The following is a 23039-nucleotide window of genomic DNA, read 5'->3' as shown; positions in this document are numbered from 1 at the left end:
ATTATGAAACTGATTGATTAAATTACTGGATCTGGTTTACTGGAATCTGCTGGTTAAACTGGCTGGTTGTAAAATAGAGCACCGGCCTGAAACATAAAATATTATTTCCCTTCACTTGAGCGTCACAAGACGCTTTATTTTGAAAAACCGGCTGCAGCCTTCTGTTCCTGTTAGTAATCTTGACAGGCATAAAGCGGCGCTGTGTGAACAGATTGGGCCTGCGTTCATAGTTTGTTTTTATGGTTTGATACTTTGCTAATGTCACGACATAACCGTCCATACTCGCATTGTCTGTCAGATTTTTCAGAACATGAAGCTGGTCCGTGGGCCAGAAGAGGTTGGATATCGCTGGTTTAAAGAGCCTGACAGGGGGCGGGGCTTTTCCCGCTCCATCAGCTGTTTTACATCCACACGTAGCAGTTGATTGGTGGAGAAAGACCATTCCATCTTTCTATTGGCTGCTCGCAGTGTCAGTCACTATATTGTGGAAGAAGCTTAAAAACAGATTAATATCTACACGGCAGCCATTTTTTGCAATGCTGGGACGGTCAGGGAGAGCAGAATCTAGCCTGAGACAACTGAAGCTCTATATCTACCCGTTCTAAGTCCGGAATCAGAACTTCGGCAGGTTCGGTCCAAGTCGCGATTCAGTTTGTGCTGGATGAAGAATTGTCTCTTCAGTTTTAGATGGCAGGGCTAAGCTAGTAGCTAACCCCGGCTCGGGTAGATGAAGCAACCGAACACAAGTCCATCACAACCGAACTAAGGTAAACAAGGACCGAATGGTGGTTCGGTTCTCATGGAAAACAGCTCCAGGTCTGGAGCGAAGCTTTCCAGCCAGAACCGAACCCGCTCCTGAAGAAATCAATCTCTGCCAGTCCGCCTCCTCTGGGACTCTGTTGTGATCCAGATACCCCTGATCCGAACCGACTTCAGCTGCCCACATGATGACCGAACTCTGTGGGTCAACGTTTCGGACATTTCTCCAGTTCCACAAACGGGTTCTGACTCTTCCCGCAGAGCTTTGGTTCGGTGTTTTTCGGTAAACGGGACGGACCTTAATCAGCTGTCTGGATCGAAACGTGGTTCCGTGTTCTGTTCATCAGAGCCAGTTTAAAAGTCACAGCGTCACAAACACAACTCAGGCTTTACGATTTGGACTCAGGATGGGACAAGAAGCCAGACTGGTTCTGAGCATTCTCCTCATCTCCTGCTGCTCAGGTGAGATGCACACCTAGCTAAAGGTTAGCTGATCAAAGTTAGTTCTGGTTCCGTTGGTACCAGCTTCACCCAGATTAGTTCTGTTTAATCAACCAGAGGTGTTTGGTTCTGGTGTTTTTGCTCCTTTTGGCTCCACATCATTGGTTCTTATCCACCCTTTGCTAACTCCATCCTTAGTTGTGTTTCTGTTCCCGCACACCTGGTTCCGATCTAATCTCTGATAGTTTCCCGATCATTTGAACCGGAAGTGTTGGAGCTGAGAAGCGAGCTGCTTTCTGTGAGACCCGAGGTCTGGGTTCTAGGTAAAAAGTCCGAATTTCAACAATGTACCGCTTACAAACATCAATATAAGCTTTACTTTAAGCCAACACCACTTTTAATTTGTTCAGTTTATAGTTCCAGGCGCTACGTGTAAAATTAATTTTAGACGCAGCTTACATGCATATCTTGTAACATAAACCTTCCCACCACATCTGGATAAATCGATGTCAGTAGTGGCCATATTGAAAAGCGAAGTGGGCTTTAATATGCGACACTCCAGCTGTGGCTGAACTGGGAAATTTCGAGTTCCCAGTTGTAAAAAATCAATTGGGAAAATCAGTGGGAAAGTGGAGCAACTCCAGGCTGACTTCCTGTTTCAATATGGCCGCTCCTCGCATCAACAGTAGTAATCTGTGGTGGAAACAATCTTATTTTACAAGACACATAAGCAAACACAAGTGAGTGTTTGCTTATGGAAAGTTAGACTTAAAATAATGTTTGTAACGTCAAACTCTGTTTAAGGGTGACGCCATGTTGAAATTCCAGCTTCTTAATTAGAACACTGTGATCTCTGGTCTGACGCCAAACCCAGGTTTGTGTTCCCACTTCCCAGGTAACTGGAACAACATAAAACCAATTGTCCTGGAGAACTACAGGTACCCACCTTCATCTTACAGTCTGACTCCAGAAACGGCAGAAATGAACATTATTCATTCTTTTCAGAAGGAGTGGAAGGGAAACTGATCCTGAACTGAAATTCCAGCTCTTTTGAATTTTCACAAAGTCTAAAGACCTTAATTCAGGACATTCTTCTTCCTGCCTCAAGTTCTCGTTGTTCTGAAGAACAGTTCAACATTAATCAAACTCCTGTTCCCTTCCCTTTGTCTTTTTGTCATTAGTTTTATTGCTTTCACTTTTTCACCTTGATGCTCTGACATCTTCCTTAGTCCATCTAGAAATAATCACTTGTTTTCCTTAAATCCATCCACTGGGAGCCACCATGTGTCTGCTCGGTCCAGGTCGGATGAGGCTCTTGGTACCAAACACTGGGCCAAATCCTACTTCACTAGTGTGTCCTGTTCTCCCTCGCTGTTGGCTCCTAAATCAGGAAGTTAAAATATTCCACAGAGAAATGGGGCACTCCTTTAACAAGCACGATCAGCGCTCGCTAATTTCAAATACATAAACACACGTCGCCTGACTTGCTCTTATACTGTTATGTAAGCAGTTATCAGTCCTGCAGCGCACTTTATTTTTATGGTGAAGAACAAAAATGTAATAATTCCCAGAGGATCCCAGTGAAACACAAATCAATTTAATGTAGGTTTATATTAGATAATATACGGACAACATGCAAACTTTTATATAGCACAGATTGTCTATATTAGAGAAATGCTACACATTTTAATAGTTGGTGTAGCAAAACATTTAAATTTAAGAAATATTTGACTATTTTGTAATTAACAATAATGTAGTAATATTTAATATATCAGAAGTAGACATTACAGTGGTTATTGTGCCATTAAATTGCAATATCATAATACACATTATGCATATTGTGAAGAGCTGCTGGGACTTCATTAAGTGTTGTGTAATTATCTAAGCCTCATGCATACAGGCTGTCTGCGTCTTTTATGTTTATTGGATTTTAGTAAAAGGACATATGCTGGCAATGTCAATAAAAACAGTCTGAACTCAACTGTAGAAATTTGAGTTTGGAGTTTTTACATAAAGATGTGTAGGAATGCTGTCAAATACAATGTTCTGATTGATTTTCTTTTTTTTTCCCTGTGATTTGTAAGATCTGGGTTAAAAGTTTTGGTTGGGCAATGAAAAATCAAACCTACCCGTTTGGGGTTTCCACTAACTGCTCCTCCATCCTGATTAAATGAAGTTTTTCTTGAAAATGGGGATTATAATGGCCAACTAAAACCTAGTTAATAACTTATGAAGATTACTGCTTACTGTACACTGGTGTAAAAGCATTCAAGTCCCAGTCCAGAGCTGAAAAACACCAAATTAAACTGAAAAAGTTTAACATTTAATAACTTAAGTTTTTTATTTAATTTGTGTAGAACTTTTTAATCATAGTGCACTTAAAACCTGTCCTGTGAGACCGTTGATGAGCTCTTCCACGCTATGAACGCCTGCAGCAGAACTTCTGCATATTGAAAGTCTTTTTGTCGCGTCAGGGTCGATCCTGGGCCGCTCGGAGAGCCACCAGTGCGTTCAGTACACCCACAACCCGTCGTCGTCCGTCCCGATGGACGCAGAGGGTCGGGCTGACGGCAGGACCGTGGTGACCTGCTCCGGGGAGGAGGACAAGCGGCAGCACTGCTTCTCCACCTGGAAGAACGCCTCCGGAGAGGTGAAGCTGATCCAGCAGGGCTGCTGGCTGGACCACCCCAGCTGCTACAGGTGAGGAGCTCAGGGGAAAAACTGTTTGTGCTCCTACGATTAGTTATTAAATAAATGAACATCCGAACACAGGCAGGGATTCTTTAATGTGACAGGAATCTGAATAATGTTGGGTTTCTCTGTATGTTTACTGTGGAATCTGCCTGTCTTAACATTATTTGTGTGATTTAATAAGTTAACCGTAACATGGTGGTTGGTGAGCTTCCTTCACAGCCTGTTGAACCAGTTTATTAGCATCTGTAGAGTCAGTGAGTTCACATCTTTCTGCCTGTTGAATATGATGAAACCTGTGTACTACTTTAGTTTTTATGAGGACAGACATCAGTGTTTCCATAGAATTATTGTGCAACATCTCCCATCCCTTCAGGGTGAATTTTAGTTCACTCTGTCTTTATATTGATTAAGATCACAACAGAAGTCATTCGAGGTTCATCCGTTTATTAAACAAACAAAACCGTTTTGTGTCTTATTTACACAACGGCCGCGATGCTCCAGACACGAGCAGAGAACAGAGCTGGTGTTGCTGGATTCATGATCAAAATATTAAAATGTTCAGTTTGAAAACCAACCAGTTTTTAATCTCCCAAAACTTACAGGTTAAAGTTTCTTTTATTAAAATATAAGAAACGGATTCCCTGACTGCTTCCATATATGGCAAATAACTTCAGTGTTTAATATCCTTGTGAAAATGAAAATTTCAGATATGAAACACGACTTCCTTCCTTTTTTCCACTGTCAACAGATAATTCTTCCTAAAACAAATCTTGAGTAAAGCTGTGTTATTTGTTAAATCACATTCATCATATCAGCATCAATGTTTGTATAAAACTGCTTGCATACAATATTTGGCAGATTATTATATTTAAAGCACCATGCATGCTATTCCTGCATGCCTGTGGCATTTCTGGGCTGCTACTGACTTTGATTCCTTCAGTTGATGCATTTTTTAGTGGCTGAGACGCTGAAGCATTGAGTGGTGTGGACATTGCAATATTTATCAGTAGTAAATTAATTGTATTAAGTCCTGATTTGCTTTTTATTTTGTAACTCTTGATATGTTGAAAGTCTGTGAAGCTGTTGATGTCTTTAATTACATTTATTATTATTCATTCTTTATTAGTTACATTTATTAATATCTGAAAAAGTGCATTTTTTGATTGTGTGAAGCCACTGTGATAATAACACCTGATAACTGCTTCTTCAGGAGAAATCATAATAAAAAAAGTCTCACTAGAGTCAACAGTAGAGTTCAGTTAGAGATGTTTTCACTCTGGTTGGTCAGCTGATCACTGCGTTCACATGGTGATGATGACGATGTGTCGCTGTTCTTCCTCCTCCACCAGGAGTGAGTGTGTGGAGATGGGAGAAGCCCCTGAGGTCTTCTTCTGTTGCTGTGATGTCAGTTTGTGTAACATAAAGTTCTCTCACCAACCCAACGTCAGCGAGCCTTCAGCAACACGTAAGAGACACCTGTTCACCGGCCATGCCCTCACCTCCTGTTCATCAGACCTATAACTTTTCTGATTGTGTCACTTCTTTGTAATCGCTCAAAGTAGAAACAGCAGATGTAGAAACTCTGTGTAGATCAGGCCTGTATTCTGTTTCCACTTGTTTTGAAACTGTAGGGTAGATCGTTCTGTTTACTAAGACTCATATTTTATTAAAAAATGGTGTAGATTGGTGTCTAAATCAATGTTTATCTCTTGTTGACGTCAATATTTTTCCTACTTTTAGAAATAAACTAATGACATCATCATTACACCGATGATGTCAAGTCAGCCAGCTGACATAATTATTAGGTTATGACATCATCCGGATATTATAATTCTCCTGTGATGTCATAATTATGGCGTAACGTCCAAATCCAGATGACTTCATCACTGTTACCCTGATGACTTCATGCTAACCTGATAACATCCAAGTCTGTCGTAATAAGACATTAATCAGTTGAAAATAAGCTTGATAATTGTCATTCTGATTATCGTTTGAAGGAACCGTTGTTTGTGTTGTGTCTTATTTTGGATATTTAAAATATGTTGCAGTGTTCTTTACAAAATTAAAAGTTTTTTGGAGAAGGTGAACTTGCATTATTATGAGTAATAATAATGCAATGAAGTTGCATTAAATAATAATGTAGTTGCGATATTGAAGTTATTTATCGCAATAACTTCTGGGACAATTTCTCGTCCAGCAGAATTTATCGCGTCAGGCCTGATGGCATCACCAGTCCTTCCTGCTTAACAACTTTATCACACATGGTTATTTTCACCTGGTTATATCATGTCTGATATTTTTGTCTCTTGTGTTTATTTCCTTCTACTTATAGTACCTGTCGTCCTCTTTTTATTTTTCCATAGCAACCAGTGCCCCGCCCAAGCAGCCAGTAGAGCCTCTGATTTTCTCCATGGTGCCCAGCCTGGCCGTCAGCGGCGTGGTGCTGCTCTCCTTCTGGATGTACCGACGCCACAGACGGCCGTACCCTCCGGTCCTGCTGCCCACACAGGCAAGTCCACCTGGTTCTGGTCCCATGAGCGGAACGGTTCAGCTGCAGTTTGATCTCTTAATCATGTTATTTTATTAAAAAAATATATATACAAAAAGCAGTTGACAGGTTCTGTCTTTTCTGTTGCTCCAAACTGATCTTAGTGGGACAGACTGAGTCTCAACAGTTCAGCTCAAACCTTCTGTGATTGTGTTGCCATGGGAACCCTGGGAAATCAGTGCCGTCTGACAAAGTTATCTGAACATTGTGTGATGGGCTGAGTCCAAACACTGCAGGGTTCTCCACTCCATATAAGCGCCAGATCCTGACTTTTAGTTTCTATGAGTCCGCTCTGCTGAGACGGTAACAGACGCATGCAGCTCACCAGAAACGCTCATCTTTTTCTAACCCTTCTGGATCAGGACTCCGATCGTTTATTCATGTCAAACAATGACAGACATTTGAGGTGGCGTCAGCTGGACATTTCTGTACCCTGTGAATAAACTTGTGACCAAGGCTGTCAGCAGCTCAGTGCTGTCGGTGGCGACTGACGACAGATCTCAGATCAGCTCTGACTGTGACCTCCTGTTTGTGTTTGTGCCTCAGAACGTCTTCCACATTCTGATGGAGGTAAGAGCTTCTCTCATTCCTCCCTTCCTCCCTCTATGTGTACAAACACTGATCACTGTGATGCTGCCTGTGCTTGTCTCACACTGATGATGTCCACTGAGGAAGAGGAGGATGATGATGATGATGATGGTGCATGGAGATCTGTTTGGTTATTCTGAGGAAAACGACTCAGATCTGAAGGATCCCATCTCACCCAGAACCTCCTGTTTCTGTTTTCCTGTAGGACCCCAGTCTGATGCCTCCGTCCCCCGTCTTGGGTCACAGGCCTGTGCAGCTGCTGGAGGTCAAAGCTAGGGGGCGCTTTGGCTGTGTGTGGAAGGCTCAGCTGCTCAGTGAACAAGTAGCTGTCAAGGTCTTCCCCATCCAGGTGAGTCTGCTCCATCAGTTCAGGATTAAGTGATTAAATTTAAAGATTTAAATGAACAAACTTCCAGGAAACTGCAAAACAGCTGAAACACTGAGTTTGTGGAAATCAAAAACATGTACAGAGTTGCTTTTAGAACCATAATCATTAGAACATTGACTAACATATTTGGTGCATATGGATGATGGCATTCAACAAAATGTAATGTTTACTAGTTTCACAATTGGTAACTGTATGATGTTTTTATGAACTGCCTTGTTGATGAAAATGACATTAAAAAACATTACATTTGAATCTCAGTGGCAATAAATTTTATTAGTTTTCCCAAAAAAGATGCATACATGCAATCTGGGGGCCATAAATCGACTATAACTAAAGAAAACAGTTACGTTTCCCCAGTTGTTTTTCCGCTGGTATGCTAACACCATTCATTCTCATCCATTAAAATCCTTTATTGGATGTCCAGATTCAGAAATAGCCAAATGTTTCACGTGTGGAAAAGATAAATCTAGCTACATTTTAATAAGAATAAGAGAGAGAGAGAGAAAAGAGGCTTGAAAGATGATCTGCCAAAGGATGCTGATGAGTTAGCTGATCATGCTGAAAATGAATCCAGCGCAATGATAGAGGGACAAAAGCAATTATCTGAAAAATGTTGAGTTAGAACTGCAAAGAAAAGTTTTCAAACTAAGCCACATAACGTAATCTGTTATTGAAGCAACACAAATATGTATAATAGTTTACGATTTTACTGTCAATGGCTTAAAATAGTATTTTTAAAAACACTTGTTCACTTTATGCATTCACTCAGTGGCATTATGAGTGAGAAAGATGACATAAAAATGGCAATAAATTTAATATACTGCCTTCTGCAGAATCCATGCAGTTCCAAGAGATTGACCAATATTTCCCAAACACATTTTACTTTAATAAACGTTTCCAGTGTTGCCTGAATCAGAGTCGCTTTATTCGATGTTGAGTTTTCCGTCTCTGTGTTCAGGAACGTCAGTCGTGGCAGACGGAGTACGAGATCTACAGCCTGAGTGGGATGAGGCACGAAAACCTGCTGCTGTTCATCGGAGCAGAGAAGAAAGGCTGCAACGCCGATCTGGAGCTGTGGCTCATTACTGCCTACCATGACAAGGTGAAACGGTGACCCCTGCTGGGCTTTTACAGTACTGCAATATGTTGACAGAGGATGGACCTCTGCTGGTGATGCCGGGTATTTCAGGAAATAAAATATGGACCACTGCTAGATAATAAGGCTAAATACACAAAACAGTGACCTCTGCTGGATACAGAAGAAACTGCAATAAACATAAAAAAATGTAGCTGCAAGTAATGTGGAGAATCTCAACCAGAGACACATAATTCCTACAAAAATATGTAATCTCCTGCAGAAGATGTTAGTGTTAGCTTTTTTTTAAGTTGCAACACTGTATAAATTGAATTTTGTTTACTTGTGTGTAGCAGTTACAGCAAAATTGATTTGAAATTTTTATAACAAGAGTTTTGCAAATAAGAGTTTGATATATTTTATAATAAAGTTTATTTAGCTATACAGCAATTACTTAGTGATATCAATAAATAGTAATTCAAAAGGCAAAGTAACAGTGAAAAAAAATTAACAGCTATATATTTAATGTTTGTGTGTTTTTACATTAGTATTTGGCATCTTTCAGAAAGATGCTAAACAAGAGTCTAACTATTAATTGGTTAGACTCTTGTGCTAAAGAAACCCTAACCCTGAATAAGACACAAACAGAATATTGTATTTTTTTTTTATTTTACGCAAAACACTACCATGCAAGTTTCTTGTGGGAAGTTTTGTTGAAAACTTCCCACAAGAAGTTTTCAACAAACTTCTTGTGACCTCTGCTGACCTCTGCTGGACAGTCAAGGAGGTGCAGCGTAAACATTGATTTGCTCCTGCAGAACTTTTAAACCTGAAAATGACACATTTATTGTATTTTTCCTGCTACAAAAGTGTAAAAACTGCATTTATTTTAGTGATCAAACTAATATTCCCACACAGCCGTGTTATAGTATCCTAACTGTCCGTCCTGTGACCTCAGGGCTCGGTGTGTGACTACCTGAAAGCCAACGTCCTGTCCTGGTCTGAGCTCTGTCTCATCGCTCAGACGATGTCCCGAGGTCTGGCCTACCTGCATAAGGACGTACCTGGACACAAACCTTCCATTGCTCACAGGTAGGACGTCACATCCAAGTACAGAGGTTAAACCACAGGCACACAGAAGGTTTTCAGTCGTCTTGTTCTTTCAGGGACTTTAAAACGAAGAACATCCTCCTGAAGTCTGACCTGACGGCCTGCATCGCTGACTTTGGCCTCGCTCTCAGATTCGAGGCTGGGAAATTTTCGGCGGCGAACCACAGACACGTGAGTCCTCCAGAGAAAAGTTCTGCTCTGTAATCTCCTCTAAAGGGCTGTTGCTAGGTAACCTGCAGCTGATCTCACTACTCTGGTGGCTGATGGGTAAAACATTTAGTTATTCAGAAGTGGGACTGAAATGGTTAATTGATTATTGAAATAATTGTCAACTAATTTACTAATCGATTAATTAACTAGACTACACAGACTCAAAAAGAGTCAAACTGCTGAAAGAACAACATAGTTAGAGTTGTAATAGTCAAAACTGTACAAAATGTAAATACGTTTTGTTCCAGCAAATTTAAATTTTCTGTGTATTTCTAATATTGTAAAAAATAAGCTTAAAAAGAAAAATCAGAATGTGCCATTACTCAAATAATCGATAAACAACCAAATTAGGTGTCAGTGTCAATGATTCTTGAGTTTTAGCTCTACTTTAAAGCTCTTTTGGATCAGTTTAAAAAAAACGACCTCTTTTGTGTAATCTTTGATGTTTCTATGTTCCTGTTCAGGTGGGGACCCGGCGCTACATGGCCCCTGAGGTCCTGGAAGGGGCCATTAACTTCCAGAGGGACGTCTTCCTGAGGATAGACATGTACGCTGTGGGCCTGGTGCTGTGGGAGCTCGCCTCACGCTGCAAAGCTGCTGACGGTAAGAAACACGACCCGACTTGTTGGGCTGAATCATTAAAATACTGGAAGAGTTTAACAACTGTGTGATAAACTGTGTGGTTCACACGTTTATCAGAACCAAACAGATTTGGAGCTGAGCTCTCTAAAAAACACAGCAAGTCTAGATTCAGTCTGGACAAGTTCAGCCCGTTAAGTAGGCAGAGTGGCTGCGCAGCCTTAAGAAGTCTTAAATTCATATAAATAAAATTAAGGCCTTAAAATGTCTTGAATTCGTTTTCAAAAGTTAGTTGGCCTGTAATACGTTAATTACAGGTCTTGGATTTTCTCCTGACAGGATTATTGAATCTTGTTTATTCTGAGGGTTTTTTTTTTTTCTCACCAGACTTTTCGGTCATGCAGAAGTTTGAGTCTCACTCAAACGTCTTCGTTGTGTTCTGTGACTTGAGGCTACCGCTAACATCCTGCTCATATCTGCTTCTGCTCAATGTCCAGGTCCGGTGGATGAGTACATGCTGCCGTTTGAGGAGGAGGTGGGCCAGCACCCGTCTTTGGAGGACATGCAGGAGGTGGTGGTCTTCAAGAAGCTGAGGCCGACCTTGAGGGAGTGTTGGCAGAAACATGCAGTGAGTCATACTACGCTACCCAGCATGCACCACTGTCTTAACAACTCAAACTGAGGAAATAACAGCCATGTTAGAAATTGCAAATGTGTTTTACTGCGTTGTTTCTCACTGGTGTTGTGGACGTGTTTGTTACTGATTGGTCTCTGACCGGTGTTGTGGACGTGTTTGTTACTGATTGGTCTCTGACCGGTGTTGTGGACGTGTTTGTTACTGATTGGTCCCTGACCGGTGTCGTGGACGTGTTTGTTACTGATTGGTCCCTGACCGGTGTCGTGGACGTGTTTGTTACTGATTGGTCCCTGACCGGTGTTGTGGACGTGTTCGTCTCCCCTGCAGGGTCTGGCTCTGCTCTGCGAGACCATCGAGGAGCTCTGGGACCACGAGGCCGAGGCTCGGCTGTCGGCCGGCTGCGTGGAGGAACGCGTGACGCAGATGCAGCGGCAGGCGAACGCCACCGCTCCTGAGGACCTCGTCACGGTCGTTACCATGGTAACCAACATGGACTATTCTCCAAAAGAATCCGGGCTCTGATGGGGAACATTGACTTCTACCTGCAGGTGGAAGGTAATCTGAAACCCGTGACGTAACGTTGGCACTACAAAATAAAAGACTTGAGGATCATGATGATGATGATGATGATGGACAGCGAAGGATTTCAGGGTGAAACTAAGACCTGGTTCTGGCTCCTGATGGACAGTCGGACTTGAGGGTTTTGGACGGTGGAATCAGAGGACGATGGTTCAGTTTCCAGGTGAATTGTTGACCTCGTTTTTAATCTTCTGGAAAGCAGAGAATCGCTGCTGAAGACTTTCTGTGAACACTTCCTTCCCACAGACGAGTTGTCTAATCTACAGGAACCTGAGGAGCCTTTTACGTTCCTGTTGAACATCTGCTGCTCAACTGAAGAACTGACCTGTTTAGTGTTTCATGACCAGCATCTCAGGACAACTTCAGATGTTTTAAGAACTAAATTATTTATTGATGATCTGAAAAAGTAATCAGTGTCTGGTCCGCAGAACGCAGCTGACTTTATTTTATAGTTTAATACAATCCACAAAGTCTGTGACAAAGCAATCCAGATGTTTCCAGTGTTTGTAAAATAAATAACAGTTTTCAAGATTTGAGCATCTTCATTTTTCTCTGCTGTCGTAACAGCTAGCAGCGTCCCGATGCTGTTTTTTCAGAACAGAGAATGAAAACTTCAGCTTAGATACTTGCTGATACTAAGTAGTTAATAAGTTGATACTTTAGAGCAAAGTGGCTTCTTTTCTTACAGTTTTGACTGTATTAACAAATCCAAATTATAGCATGACATACACTGTGTCGTACTTACAAAAGACATTTTTTTCTGAGCATTCAGTTACTAAATTTAAATTAAGATCTAAACCGTAACGCATACAATAGTAAAACATCTGTATGATAGCATAATGTTACGCTGTTTATTCTGTTTTTCACTGGGACTTGGTCTTTAAAGCATTAATTTTGGTTACTTGATTACATAGATTTTAATATGTTAAAAATGTCAATGCAATTAATCAAGTTTTGTTGTTTTTACATAATGATTTTTGTTTAAATTTAGACAGAGCAGCTGTCTGTTTCCAACATGCGGAAACTGCAAAGAGCTTTATTACTTTATCCTGGCTTATTAACAGTAGCTGCTCATTTTGTAAGTTCAGCTGGGTTTTTTTATTACTTGAAGATGTTGCACTTCTCATCCAAATGACTTCTTTAGTGTTATGGATCGTATATAACAGTCTTTAAAGCTGTAGTTGGGACAGTCACAGGTACTGAGGTTCTTTGAGTCCCTCACACAGCTCTAGTTTTTCTGTAAGGCAACACGCCTAACTTCCTCTTTATCTGAAATGTTCACCTCTAACGTCCTTAAACAAACAAGCAACAAAACTGAGATCCTCCTTGTAGGAACCAAATCTCTATCACCCAAAGCTGACAGTTTCTTCCTTTCATTAGATGGTTCTACTCTCCAACTCTCCTCATGTCAAAGAGTCCAAGTCATCCTAGACAGCACTCTGTCCCTCACCTCTCCTTTCAGTCTTACAATATGACCCATTCTGTTTATTCCACCTACGCCATATTAATCATCTTTGTCCCTCCCATCCCTAATACTCCATATCTCCTCTTGTCCATAACCTTGTCGCCTCCTGCATCGGCTATAACTGTCTTCTCAACCTCAAAAATCCCTCCATAAGCTTCAAGTTGTACAAAATTCGTGATATCACATTAAAGAGTGATATGCAGTTCCTGCTAGTGAATAAATGGTTCACTTGTTTTCACCGAAGTTGCATCCAACTCAACAAATAAACCAAAATTATTAAATTGACTAGACAAATAAGATTTGTGGAATTTATTCAAACTTCTGATCGAACATTGCGTTTTCGTCTTAAATCAAAAATCATCCCAGTTGTTCCTTTTACATCAAAATCACACCCAATAGTTTAAATATGCTTAACACTGTATCATATTGCATGGCAACTACTATTGTAATGCAAGATTGATGAGAAAAGGCAAAGCAGGTTTATTTGTATAACCTATATGTATAAAAAACAGATGAAGCACATCAGGAAAATATCACATTCATATGAAAAACAATTATATAGCAGAACCTTTTACATAAAAAAACAAGCACCAGAAACATACAACAGATTTAGCTCTGATTTAAGATAAATGTTCAAGATTCAAATTTGTCCTACATTGCGTTTTAATGACATTAAATTGCATCATTGCAACACCATCAACATTCTCTCTCCTAAAGCTGCTGCACCTCACTGTTTTCTCTATATATCAGTTTTAACCTTCTCAATGAAGTCGTCTCCAGAGTTGATCATATTCCTCAGAGCGCTCAGGATCAGAGTATCAATGTCATCGTTCATGTCGATTTCTTCACTGTAGTTCTTCACAGGAAAGATGCAGTTCACTGGGATTCCCACTGCTGAGCTGAAGTCTTTCATCTGAACAGTAAAAACCAGCCAGTCACAGTCTGAAACATTTTTTGTGTTTTATTGTTGAACCAGGGATGTGCTGTGAGGTCATGAGCCTCATAGCACATTTTAACCCTCTATGGCATGGCGTTGCCCTCAGGCAACAAACCACATAGCTGTACCTCACATTGCTCCTTTATTTTATTTTTTGGGGGGCATGATTTTTGACATATTTTTGTCCAAAAAATAGTTCTTTTATGAATATAGTTTTTGTTTGATTTGTATTTCATTTCTCATAATCAGTGTAGACAATCTTGGTGTTCTAGACCAATGTTACCCTGAGGCAACAAACCCAAATCTGGTTCCAGGAGGTGTCAGAGTCCGATTTTATGATTGACATGTAATTAGGGACCACCAAGCTCCCAAAGAATGCAGGAAAATATTTCTTCCCCACAAAAATAAAAAGTCATGCCATAGAGGGTTAATCTGAGTCAAATTTTTGAATCTAAAAGCCTGCATCTCAATTTTGACCTGAACTGCACACATTATTTTAAAATCTTAAACTCAATAGCATATTGTTAAACAATAATACAGCAAGAAAAAATAAGAAATATAGGAGATAAAATTTCATTCTTTTCATTAAATGTTGTCTACTGTTGATCTCTCTTTCCTTATTAAAACTGAAACTCACCTGGTCTCACCTTTATTTGTATATAAATGCCATATTTCTATCTTTTTACACAAATGTCTTTGTTAGTCTGTAAAACTTCCCAAGCTTGTCTCTCATTTTTATTTATTTTTTTCACTGAATTTAAGGCCAATCAGAAAGATTTAGCATATCGCTCACATTTATTAAAAAGGCTAAACAGGCTATGGAATATCTACAATGGGGTGTTAGTGTCATATTAAGAAAAAATAATAAATAAAATTATAACAATAAAGACAAAATTACGAGAATAAAGTTGAGATAATGACTATAAAGTTGTAATACTATGACTTTATTCATTATTTTGCCTTATTTTCATACGACATTATTCTCATAACATTATTACTATTGTCTTAATAACATGACTTTATTCTTGTACGGCTTTATTCTCGTCATTTAATTTACTTAATTTTTTTCTTAGTGTGGCCTTAATACTCAGCATGCTTAGCAAATGTGTAATTTAAAAAAGCGGATTAGCGATAAAAAGAGACAACAATGCGCATGTGTCGACTGTTTGCTTCATTCAGTGTGACACAGCGCCACCAGCGGTGAGATACAGTATTGCACTGCCTCACCTCGGACTTCTTCAATATACAGTACAGACCAAAAGTTTGGACACACCTTTTAATTCAATGACTTTCCTTTATTTTCATGACTATTGACATTGTAGATTCACACTGAAGGCATCAAAACTATGAATAACACATGTGGAAATATGCACTAAACAAAAAAGTGTAAAACAACTGAAAATACCCCTTATATTCTAGTTTCTTCAAATTAGCAACCTTTAGCTGTGATTACTGCTTTGCACACACTCTGCATTTTCTTGATGAGCTTCAAGAGGTAGTCACCTGAAATGGTTTTCACTTCATAGATGTGCCCTGTCAGGTTAATAAGTGGGATTTCTTGCCTTATAAATAGTCATGAAAATAAAGAAAACCCATTGAATTAGAGGATATGTCCAAACTTTTGGTCTGTACTGTAGGTCATGCATGAATTCACAGATTTTCATCCATAAATGTTGAAAGAACAGAAAACAAATTCATCAGTCAAGTGGACTTCCCAATTACTTCCCAATTTGACCATTTTTCTAGTCAAAATGAGACATTGCTTCACCTGTGTGCAGGTCACAGCGCTGAATAAAATGACTGAAACTCACCTTTTTTCTCAGGTACTTGCTCTTGTAGACAATCCTTAAGTCTTTGTCAGTTTCACAGCAGGCTTCATCTATACGTGTCATCATTAACATTTGAGGAATTCCTGCAGAAATAAAATACACCCAAGTAAATAATATTTGTATTTTTATCAGTAATTGTCAGTGAATGCAGATAAAGTTTCCATCAGATTGGAACCAGAGACCCCGAACTGGACCTTGTTATGGATTTTCTCTGTTAACATGAAGTCTGAATAAGATCATTATCCATAAACTCACCCAGGTCTCTGGCTGTATCTCTGACGCTCTTCATCTTCTCCAGAACTGATGAATTCATCTGTGGAGTGTTGGCAGACATCACACAGACCAGGACATGAACTCTGTCATCAGCAGAGGGGGTCGGGTTGTAGCCTGGGTCATCCTGAGATATTGGAGCAACTTGGTTGAACTGGAAGGGATTAAAGATACATCATGAAAAGTATTTCAAATAGACACACCTCTGGTCTTTAAATCAGGGCTTCATTCATTCATACAGAGTTTTTATAACTTGTTTATGAAGTTGCTGCACCTCATAACCTTCCTTCAGATGACCTCTCAAAGCCAGTTTGATGTCGTCAGCATGAACTCCCCTGTTGGTTCCATCTTCCAGTCCCATGAAGTCGTTGAAGACCAGAGGGTAAAATGTCTTTGCACTTCCTCGTCCTTTATTGAATTTATGAGTTTCATGCTAAAGCACAAAAAAAATAATTTTGATCCAGAGAAAACTCTTGTTGCTGAAACAGTTATTTTCTGACTGGTCCATTAAAGTTTATATTCTGAAATATAAACAGAAGAGTCTTAATTTTCAAACCTTTTTGGTGAAGCTTTTATCAGACGTGGTCGCGCTGGCCAAAGCAGGAGTTGTCATCCGACCTCTGAGGACGCTACTGACAGAGTTGATGAAACTGGACTTCCCAGCTCCGACGGGTCCGTAAAGGAGGACCCGGAGGTACCTGATGTCATCTTGTTCTGGTTTGTATTCCTGCACATATTTAAGGTTCTTCTGTTTTTCTCTGAGAACGTAAAGTAAATCGGTTAGTTCCATCCCAAAATGAACAAAATGCATAAAATAATCCAACAGGATGCCAAACCAGTTAGATTCAGAGACCAGCAGAAGAACTCAATAAAAGAAACCATCTCAATTTAAAGACTTTTATTTACAAAAATCCTAAAAAATAATTAACCAGGAAATAAAACCTGTATTTGCCAGCCTGAGGTATTTAAAAACCACTTATTAAATCATTTCAGACCAATCTTTTGGACTAATCCCACTTCACTCTCCATTTGGTCCTTGTCATGAATCGTGAAAGTTTGTACAAATCAAAGGTCATTTTTTGTAATCCTATTCAAGTAGAAGAATTGCATAAAGCTCTTTTAACTGGACTGTCAGAGAGATTTAATGTTTATTGTATGTCACTACTGGCAGCCTTATCACATGGCTTCCTAGTTATTTTATTAACCATTTTAAAGGGACAATATCATGTAATATCAAAGTTTTTCAGCTTCACACCAGGTTATAATGTAACTTAATCATCAAAAACATACCTGGAGTGTTGCCTTGATTTTTTTCATGCATGTTTGAGAAATCCTTTAGTTTCCCATGGCAACCATTCAACTGTGCAAAACACCTGGGTGGATTGAGTGCCAGGTGGAAGAAACTCCACCTCAGAGCAGCCCTCCCCAGCAGCACTCCTGCTCAGTTCCTCTAAACTAGCCAGCAACAATTAGCAAACAAGTGTGTGTCTACTGAGCTCATCATGGGAGTTACTTCTCAGTGCAGTGCTGGTAGAAATGTTGCTGAAGGGTTAATAGAGGATCGATATTGTGATGACTTACTGAAAGAGCAGGAGTTTTTAAAGAGACAGACGCCCAATTTCAAGGTGTCAAATCAGGAGGTAAAATTTCTCTTAAGTCATATTTGATATAACATTGTTATAACATTTTTATAACTGAAGGTAATATGCTTACTTGATTATGCTATAAAATGGCATGTATCTGCAAAACACATAGCACTGCACCTTTAAGTTTATTCATTGCATATTAGATTTGTTCCAACCCACTCATGAGCATTTTAATCATGAATGTCTCTCACTTCATAATCCTTTTGCTCTTCATTATCCCTGTACTCCTGCTCTTACCTAAGAGCAAAGTTGAACTTTGACTCCACCACATTCTTATCTTCTGATATCAGTGGTCAGCTCATCTGTTTCATAGTCGTCCATCTTGTAGCAAAGCTTTTTCAGCTAAAAATAATAACTACATTTATTTAAACTGTGTTCCTCCTGTATGTTGATGATTTTCCCTGCAGTATTTTTTTCATTTATTTCATTTTCTGCTTAACACTTTATCATACAGTCCCCTCCTGTTCCACTGACTTCCCCCATTTCCTGTAAAATCACAAACCCTTTGGGTCACACAGCTGTGATCAGAACAAGCAGAACGTCCCACAAAAAGCCCATGTGAAGCTGTGCTTTTTCTTTTTCCACTGAGCTCTGGAGCTGCATTTTTACATTTCAGCAGAGTGACAAACAACCTAGCAGCAGTAAACAGGCTGTTATTGATCAGATGTGACAGTTTTACTGTAAACTCACCCCCAGTCTAGTTCCCTCCACGGTTCATCCAGAGCTGAACAGAAACATGAATTATTATTCTGCAAAAATACCGGAAACATTTCAGAAACGTAATGTGATCACTCACTTGGAGACTGTGCCTTTTGAGCTTCAGAAAGCAACAACAAAAATAAAACATGAATTAAACTGTTCCTGAAAGACTTTTTTCAAATCAATTTCCCATGTTATCCAAACTAAATTATGATTTTACAATCACTCACTTGGAAACTGAGCTTAATTGAAAAAAACAGAAGATAAATTATAATAAGCTGTAGTTGAAGGATATTCTTTGATCAAGTTAGTCTTTCCAAATGTATTAAAACAAACATAAATAACATTTTAAAATCTTGAAGGCAATGAATGTGGAGCAGTAAATAGCATTGAATTTGACACTTTAACTTACCAGCAAGTTTTGCCTTAATCCTTTCCTCTTCTAAAAAAGAGAAAAGAAAGTAAAATAAAAACTTATGATGGTCACTGCAGAGTAAATAGGTGATTCATAAAGTATCCTGCAGATTTTTTTGTACGATTTGCTGAATCTGAATCAATTCATACAAATATGTAGAAAAGTCATCTGAAGTAAAATACACTGACTTAGATGCATAAAAAATGACTTGTGTTGAGCCATTCTGCTGTTGTTGCTGCTCTGCTGCAAAATGAACCAACAGCAACCTTCTCCTCCCTTAAATTATGTAGGTTGCTCTGATGAACCACATGACTTCTGATAAATCCCTTTTACTTTCACTTTCTGTTTTGTCTGTTCTGCAGTGATAAGAGTTTTTACTTGTTTAAACTTCTAGAATAGCTTTCCATTTTATTGATCAAACCTAACCATTTTCACTTATAGCTGACCAGATTGCTTTGTTTCCAGACGTCCCTCTCCACAGACAACCTCAGTCTTGTCCAAAGACTGAGGGCAAGACTTTAAATAAAATTAACTGATGGGTTTTATAAGGGTTTATGATAATCTTTAATAATTTTTATCATACAGCGTGATAAAACAGAACTTCTATAGAAACAGAAGCTTACAGAAGAAGAAGCTCTGGTCAGTCATTCCCTCCAGCAGCACACACATTATATCAGTACTGCATTGTTTAAATAGCAATAGTTTGTATGTGTTGCTTCCAACTAATGAGCAAACCAGGGATTACTGAGAAGATTACAAATTGTTATTAATTAAGTTTATTCATACATCTGGTTGAACATTTTATCATCTTCCTCTTGCATCAAAATTTCACCATCTCCAGTCAGTCAAATATTCCAGAAATGATTAACATTGTATCATATTTCACAGCAACTGTGAAATATGATACAAGACTACGGTTGTCTGTGGAGAAGACAACCTCAGTCTTCACTGAGATATTGATTGATAAGATATTGATATCTTACACAGGTCCATTCAAAGTGCTTTGCGTGAAAAGCAGATCAATTAATCAATCAATCAAATTTTATTTGTATAGCACATTTCAGCAGCAAGGCATTTCAAAGTGCTTTACATCATTACAAACACAGAAACACAATGCAAGATAGAATCAACAATCAAAACACAACATTAAGTCAAGTTCCATCAATAAATTTGTAATTGATTACATTTCAAATACAATCCTAAACAGGTGGGTTTTTAGTCGAGATTTAAAGGAAGTCAGTGTTTCACATCAATTTCCCATGTTATCCAAACTACATTATGATTTTACAATCAACCACTTGGAAACTGAGCTTAATTGAAAAAACAGAAGATACATTATAACTAAACTGTAGTTGAAGGATATTCTTTGATCAAATCAGTCTTTCAAAATGCATTACAACTGACTTAAATAACATTTTAACATCTTGACTTTTACTTTAAATCAGTTTCAGCATCAGGAGCAGAAGGCAGTGAATGTGGAGCATTAGATAGCATTGGATTTGACACTTTAACTTACCAGTTTGTTCTGGGGGCCCAAACCCTAAAAGAGAAAAGAAATGAAAGTAAAAACTTATGATGGTCACTGCAGAGTAAATAGGTGATTCATAAAGAATCCTGCAGATTGGTTTTGTACGATTTGCTGAATCTGAATCAATTCATATAAATATCTAGAAAAGTCATCTGAAGTAAAATATACTGACCAAATAGACGCAAAAAAAAAGCCATTCTGCTGTCGTTGCTGCTCTGCTGCAAAATGAACCAACAGCAACCTTCTCCTCCCTTAAATTACATCTGCTGCTCTGATGAACCACATAACTTCTGATAAATCCCTTTTACTTTCACTTTCTGTTTCGTCTGTTCTGCAGTGATAAGAGTTTTTACTTGTTTAAAATACTAGAATACTGTAGCTTTCCATTTTATTGATCAAACCTAACCATTTTCACTTATAGCTGACCAGAATGTTTTGTTTCCCAGATGTTTTTCTCCACAGACAACCTCAGCCCAAATACAAAACAAAGAAGTCTAATTAACTGATGAGTTTTATCAGCCTTTTTTATTTTTTATCATAAAGCACTTTCTCCTGACTTGAAGGACGTTTGAATCATTCCTCACTGGCCAGTCATTCCCTTCAGCAGCACACACAATATGAATTATTTCACCAGGAACTCTAAGTTATTGCAAAGTGACACAGAAACAATCAATTCATTTATCTGGGGTATGGATAACTGTATTTTTAGCTCATACTGATCCGTATGTAAATAGAAGCTCTGCAGACTTAAAGTGAAAGTATTTGCTGTTGCTTCAGATAAGCTGCAGGGTTTATTATAAGTCACATGTTCAGTGCAGGATGTTGCAGGGTGGGGACGGAAACACCCTGCGGTAGGCAAACAGCCAAACTCAGAGCTGTTTACTATGTAAACTGTTTAGAGCTGTGCAGAATTAATTGCAAACTATTTTGTTATGTGCCTTTACTAAGGGTTGCACAACTTCATATTGTTTTTTAACGTCAAGGTCAACATGATAAAAGTAAAGTCAATGACGACTAATAGTGATATCATAGAAACATAAAAAAGACTTCACAGCAGCTTACAAGCTTTATTAGCTATTTTCATAGCAAATATTGACAAATGATCACTTAGGCAGAAGTCTATTATGTAGCGTGAAAAGAAGAAAAAGAAAGAGTGGTGATCTTTTGTCACTGTGGACCAAAATATTACACAAAGTCGAGTCTGACTTTTATTTTTTCTAACACCAGGTTGACTAATATTATTGGTATCTTGTGTGAGCCAGGTGTTACCTGTTTCTGTTAGGAGGGCATCAAGGAGCCTTTGTGTGACATGGAAGTGTTTTGGGGGTGAAAGTTAAGGGGTTGGGAGTTAAGTTGATTTTTAAGTGAGGTATATAATCTGAATAACAAGGAACATCAACAGGTATTCTGAAAGGAACTTCCTTAGAGGCAGAAAAGTATACGATCTGATCGGTTATTACCCTATTTAACAGCTTTAATATTCATTTGGAACAGTTTTTTTTTGTTTGTTTGTTTGATAAAAATAAATGTAATTGGAAAACCAGTCTACATTAGCTTAATGAAACTGTTATAATTCTTATTCACTCTGACTAATCAGGTTTCACTTTAGGATGGAAATCTTTTATTTCTAAATTAGAGGCTGCTCTATATTGTTTATCACTCCAAGTCAAATTGAAAATATCTTGTAATTCTTCAGTTTATTGCTGGTAAAAGTTCAGTTTGTTTATCTGAATAAAGACAGAGATGGCTTCTCTCAGTTAAAGCACATTCACTAAACTGTGCTACAAACTAAAAACCTGATCGATCAGGGGCTCACTGAATGTTTCTTACAATTTGCTAGTCTCAAAATCTCACAATTAACTTCACAGAAAACACAATGTAGATATTTGTTTCTTCTATAACTTAATTCTCTCAAACAACTAATTATTTTGAAGAGTCTAGGCTTATTTCTTTGAACTTCATTTCAATGCGTAAAACAAGAGAGAAGGTTAGACAATAGTTCAGAATTCATTAAACATTGTTGCCTCAGACTGAACATTCATTTGAGCCGCATAATTCTGGTGAAAGTTGCATCGAAGGCAAACGAGGACCAATCGGTGCAGTCAGCAGGAGGTGAGGCTGGAGCAGCAGAGGACAGAGTTGTCTTTAGTTTAGCAACAATGTCCAGTGAAGTTTCATCACATTGATTTTAGTTATTGCACGTTAATGTGACATAAAAAGCTGTGAGTAGTGTGTCGTGGAAAAAATACTATTTCCAAGCACTGTTCAGGTGAAATCACTCAATCAGGTTTATTCATATATTGTGCACAATACAGAGAGCTTGTAGGACAATCAGTAATGAAGCAGGTCTGGATGAAAAGCTCTCCCAGGCAGAGACAACACATGAGTTTTATACCAAAGATAAAGAATTAACAACAAAGGGTGAGACAGTCTGGTTCTGATGCAGCTGTAGAAAACAACTTCCAACCTTCTACATGTAACCCTAATAGTTCTTTTGGTGAGAGTTCACAAGCATTCATATAACACGACTAGCAGATGTGACCTTATTGTAATTTTTCCATCACAAGTGAAATCACAGGCGGCAAAAAAACAGTCTGTGCCGCTCACCTTCCTGTCCATCACATGTGGAACATTAGAGAACT

The 23039-nt window shown here is 38.7% G+C and overlaps 2 protein-coding genes across 3 annotated transcripts; one reads left to right on the top strand and one right to left on the bottom strand.

Moving 5' to 3' along the window:
- Nucleotides 1-316: 316 nt before the first annotated feature.
- On the top strand, nucleotides 317-12139 carry LOC116723094 (activin receptor type-2A-like). Of its 2 annotated transcripts, XM_032567687.1 has the most exons (12): nucleotides 317-1221; nucleotides 3675-3900; nucleotides 5244-5359; nucleotides 6258-6403; nucleotides 6989-7012; nucleotides 7236-7379; nucleotides 8377-8520; nucleotides 9452-9585; nucleotides 9660-9774; nucleotides 10278-10416; nucleotides 10890-11020; nucleotides 11357-12139. In XM_032567687.1, exons 1-12 carry the CDS (start codon nucleotides 1167-1169, stop codon nucleotides 11549-11551), a joined length of 1569 nt encoding a protein of 522 aa, XP_032423578.1. In that variant the 5' UTR covers nucleotides 317-1166; the 3' UTR covers nucleotides 11552-12139. The 2 variants fall into 2 exon arrangements, with proteins under 2 accessions (XP_032423578.1, XP_032423579.1); XM_032567688.1 differs by lacking the exon at nucleotides 6989-7012 and having other exon boundaries at nucleotides 319-1221.
- A 1228-nt stretch (nucleotides 12140-13367) lies between these two features.
- Nucleotides 13368-20666, bottom strand: LOC116723098 (interferon-induced protein 44-like). Its single transcript, XM_032567695.1, has 10 exons — nucleotides 20570-20666; nucleotides 20386-20409; nucleotides 18867-18896; nucleotides 18552-18572; nucleotides 18446-18479; nucleotides 16666-16867; nucleotides 16384-16542; nucleotides 16095-16263; nucleotides 15822-15922; nucleotides 13368-13986 (listed from the first exon to the last, which is right to left on the bottom strand). Exons 1-10 carry the CDS (start codon nucleotides 20592-20594, stop codon nucleotides 13813-13815), a joined length of 939 nt encoding a protein of 312 aa, XP_032423586.1. The 5' UTR covers nucleotides 20595-20666; the 3' UTR covers nucleotides 13368-13812.
- Between the last annotated feature and the right edge of the window lie 2373 nt (nucleotides 20667-23039).

Source organism: Xiphophorus hellerii, chromosome 7, assembly GCF_003331165.1.
Source record: "Xiphophorus hellerii strain 12219 chromosome 7, Xiphophorus_hellerii-4.1, whole genome shotgun sequence".
Classification (NCBI taxonomy): Eukaryota; Metazoa; Chordata; class Actinopteri; order Cyprinodontiformes; family Poeciliidae; genus Xiphophorus; species Xiphophorus hellerii.
Note: the sequence above shows the minus strand (reverse complement) of the source record. Positions and strands in the feature narration are given on the sequence as shown.

What these genes read in the sequence shown, in the direction of transcription:
- LOC116723094 (XM_032567687.1), top strand. Translation starts at nt 1,167, where the DNA reads ATGGGACAAGAAGCCAGACTGGTTCTGAGCATTCTCCTCATCTCCTGC. An exon ending in CAGCGAGCCTTCAGCAACAC is followed by an intron (nt 5,360 to 6,257) that starts GTAAGAGACACC and finishes ATTTTTCCATAG; the next exon opens with CAACCAGTGCCCCGCCCAAG. An exon ending in CGGCGGCGAACCACAGACAC is followed by an intron (nt 9,775 to 10,277) that starts GTGAGTCCTCCA and finishes GTTCCTGTTCAG; the next exon opens with GTGGGGACCCGGCGCTACAT.
- LOC116723098 (XM_032567695.1), bottom strand. Translation starts at nt 20,594, where the DNA reads ATGGCTTTTTTTTTGCGTCTATTTG. An exon ending in ATCTGAAGGAAGGTTATGAG is followed by an intron (nt 16,264 to 16,383) that starts GTGCAGCAACTT and finishes AATCCCTTCCAG; the next exon opens with TTCAACCAAGTTGCTCCAAT. An exon ending in GCAAGTACCTGAGAAAAAAG is followed by an intron (nt 13,987 to 15,821) that starts GTGAGTTTCAGT and finishes TTTACTGTTCAG; the next exon opens with ATGAAAGACTTCAGCTCAGC.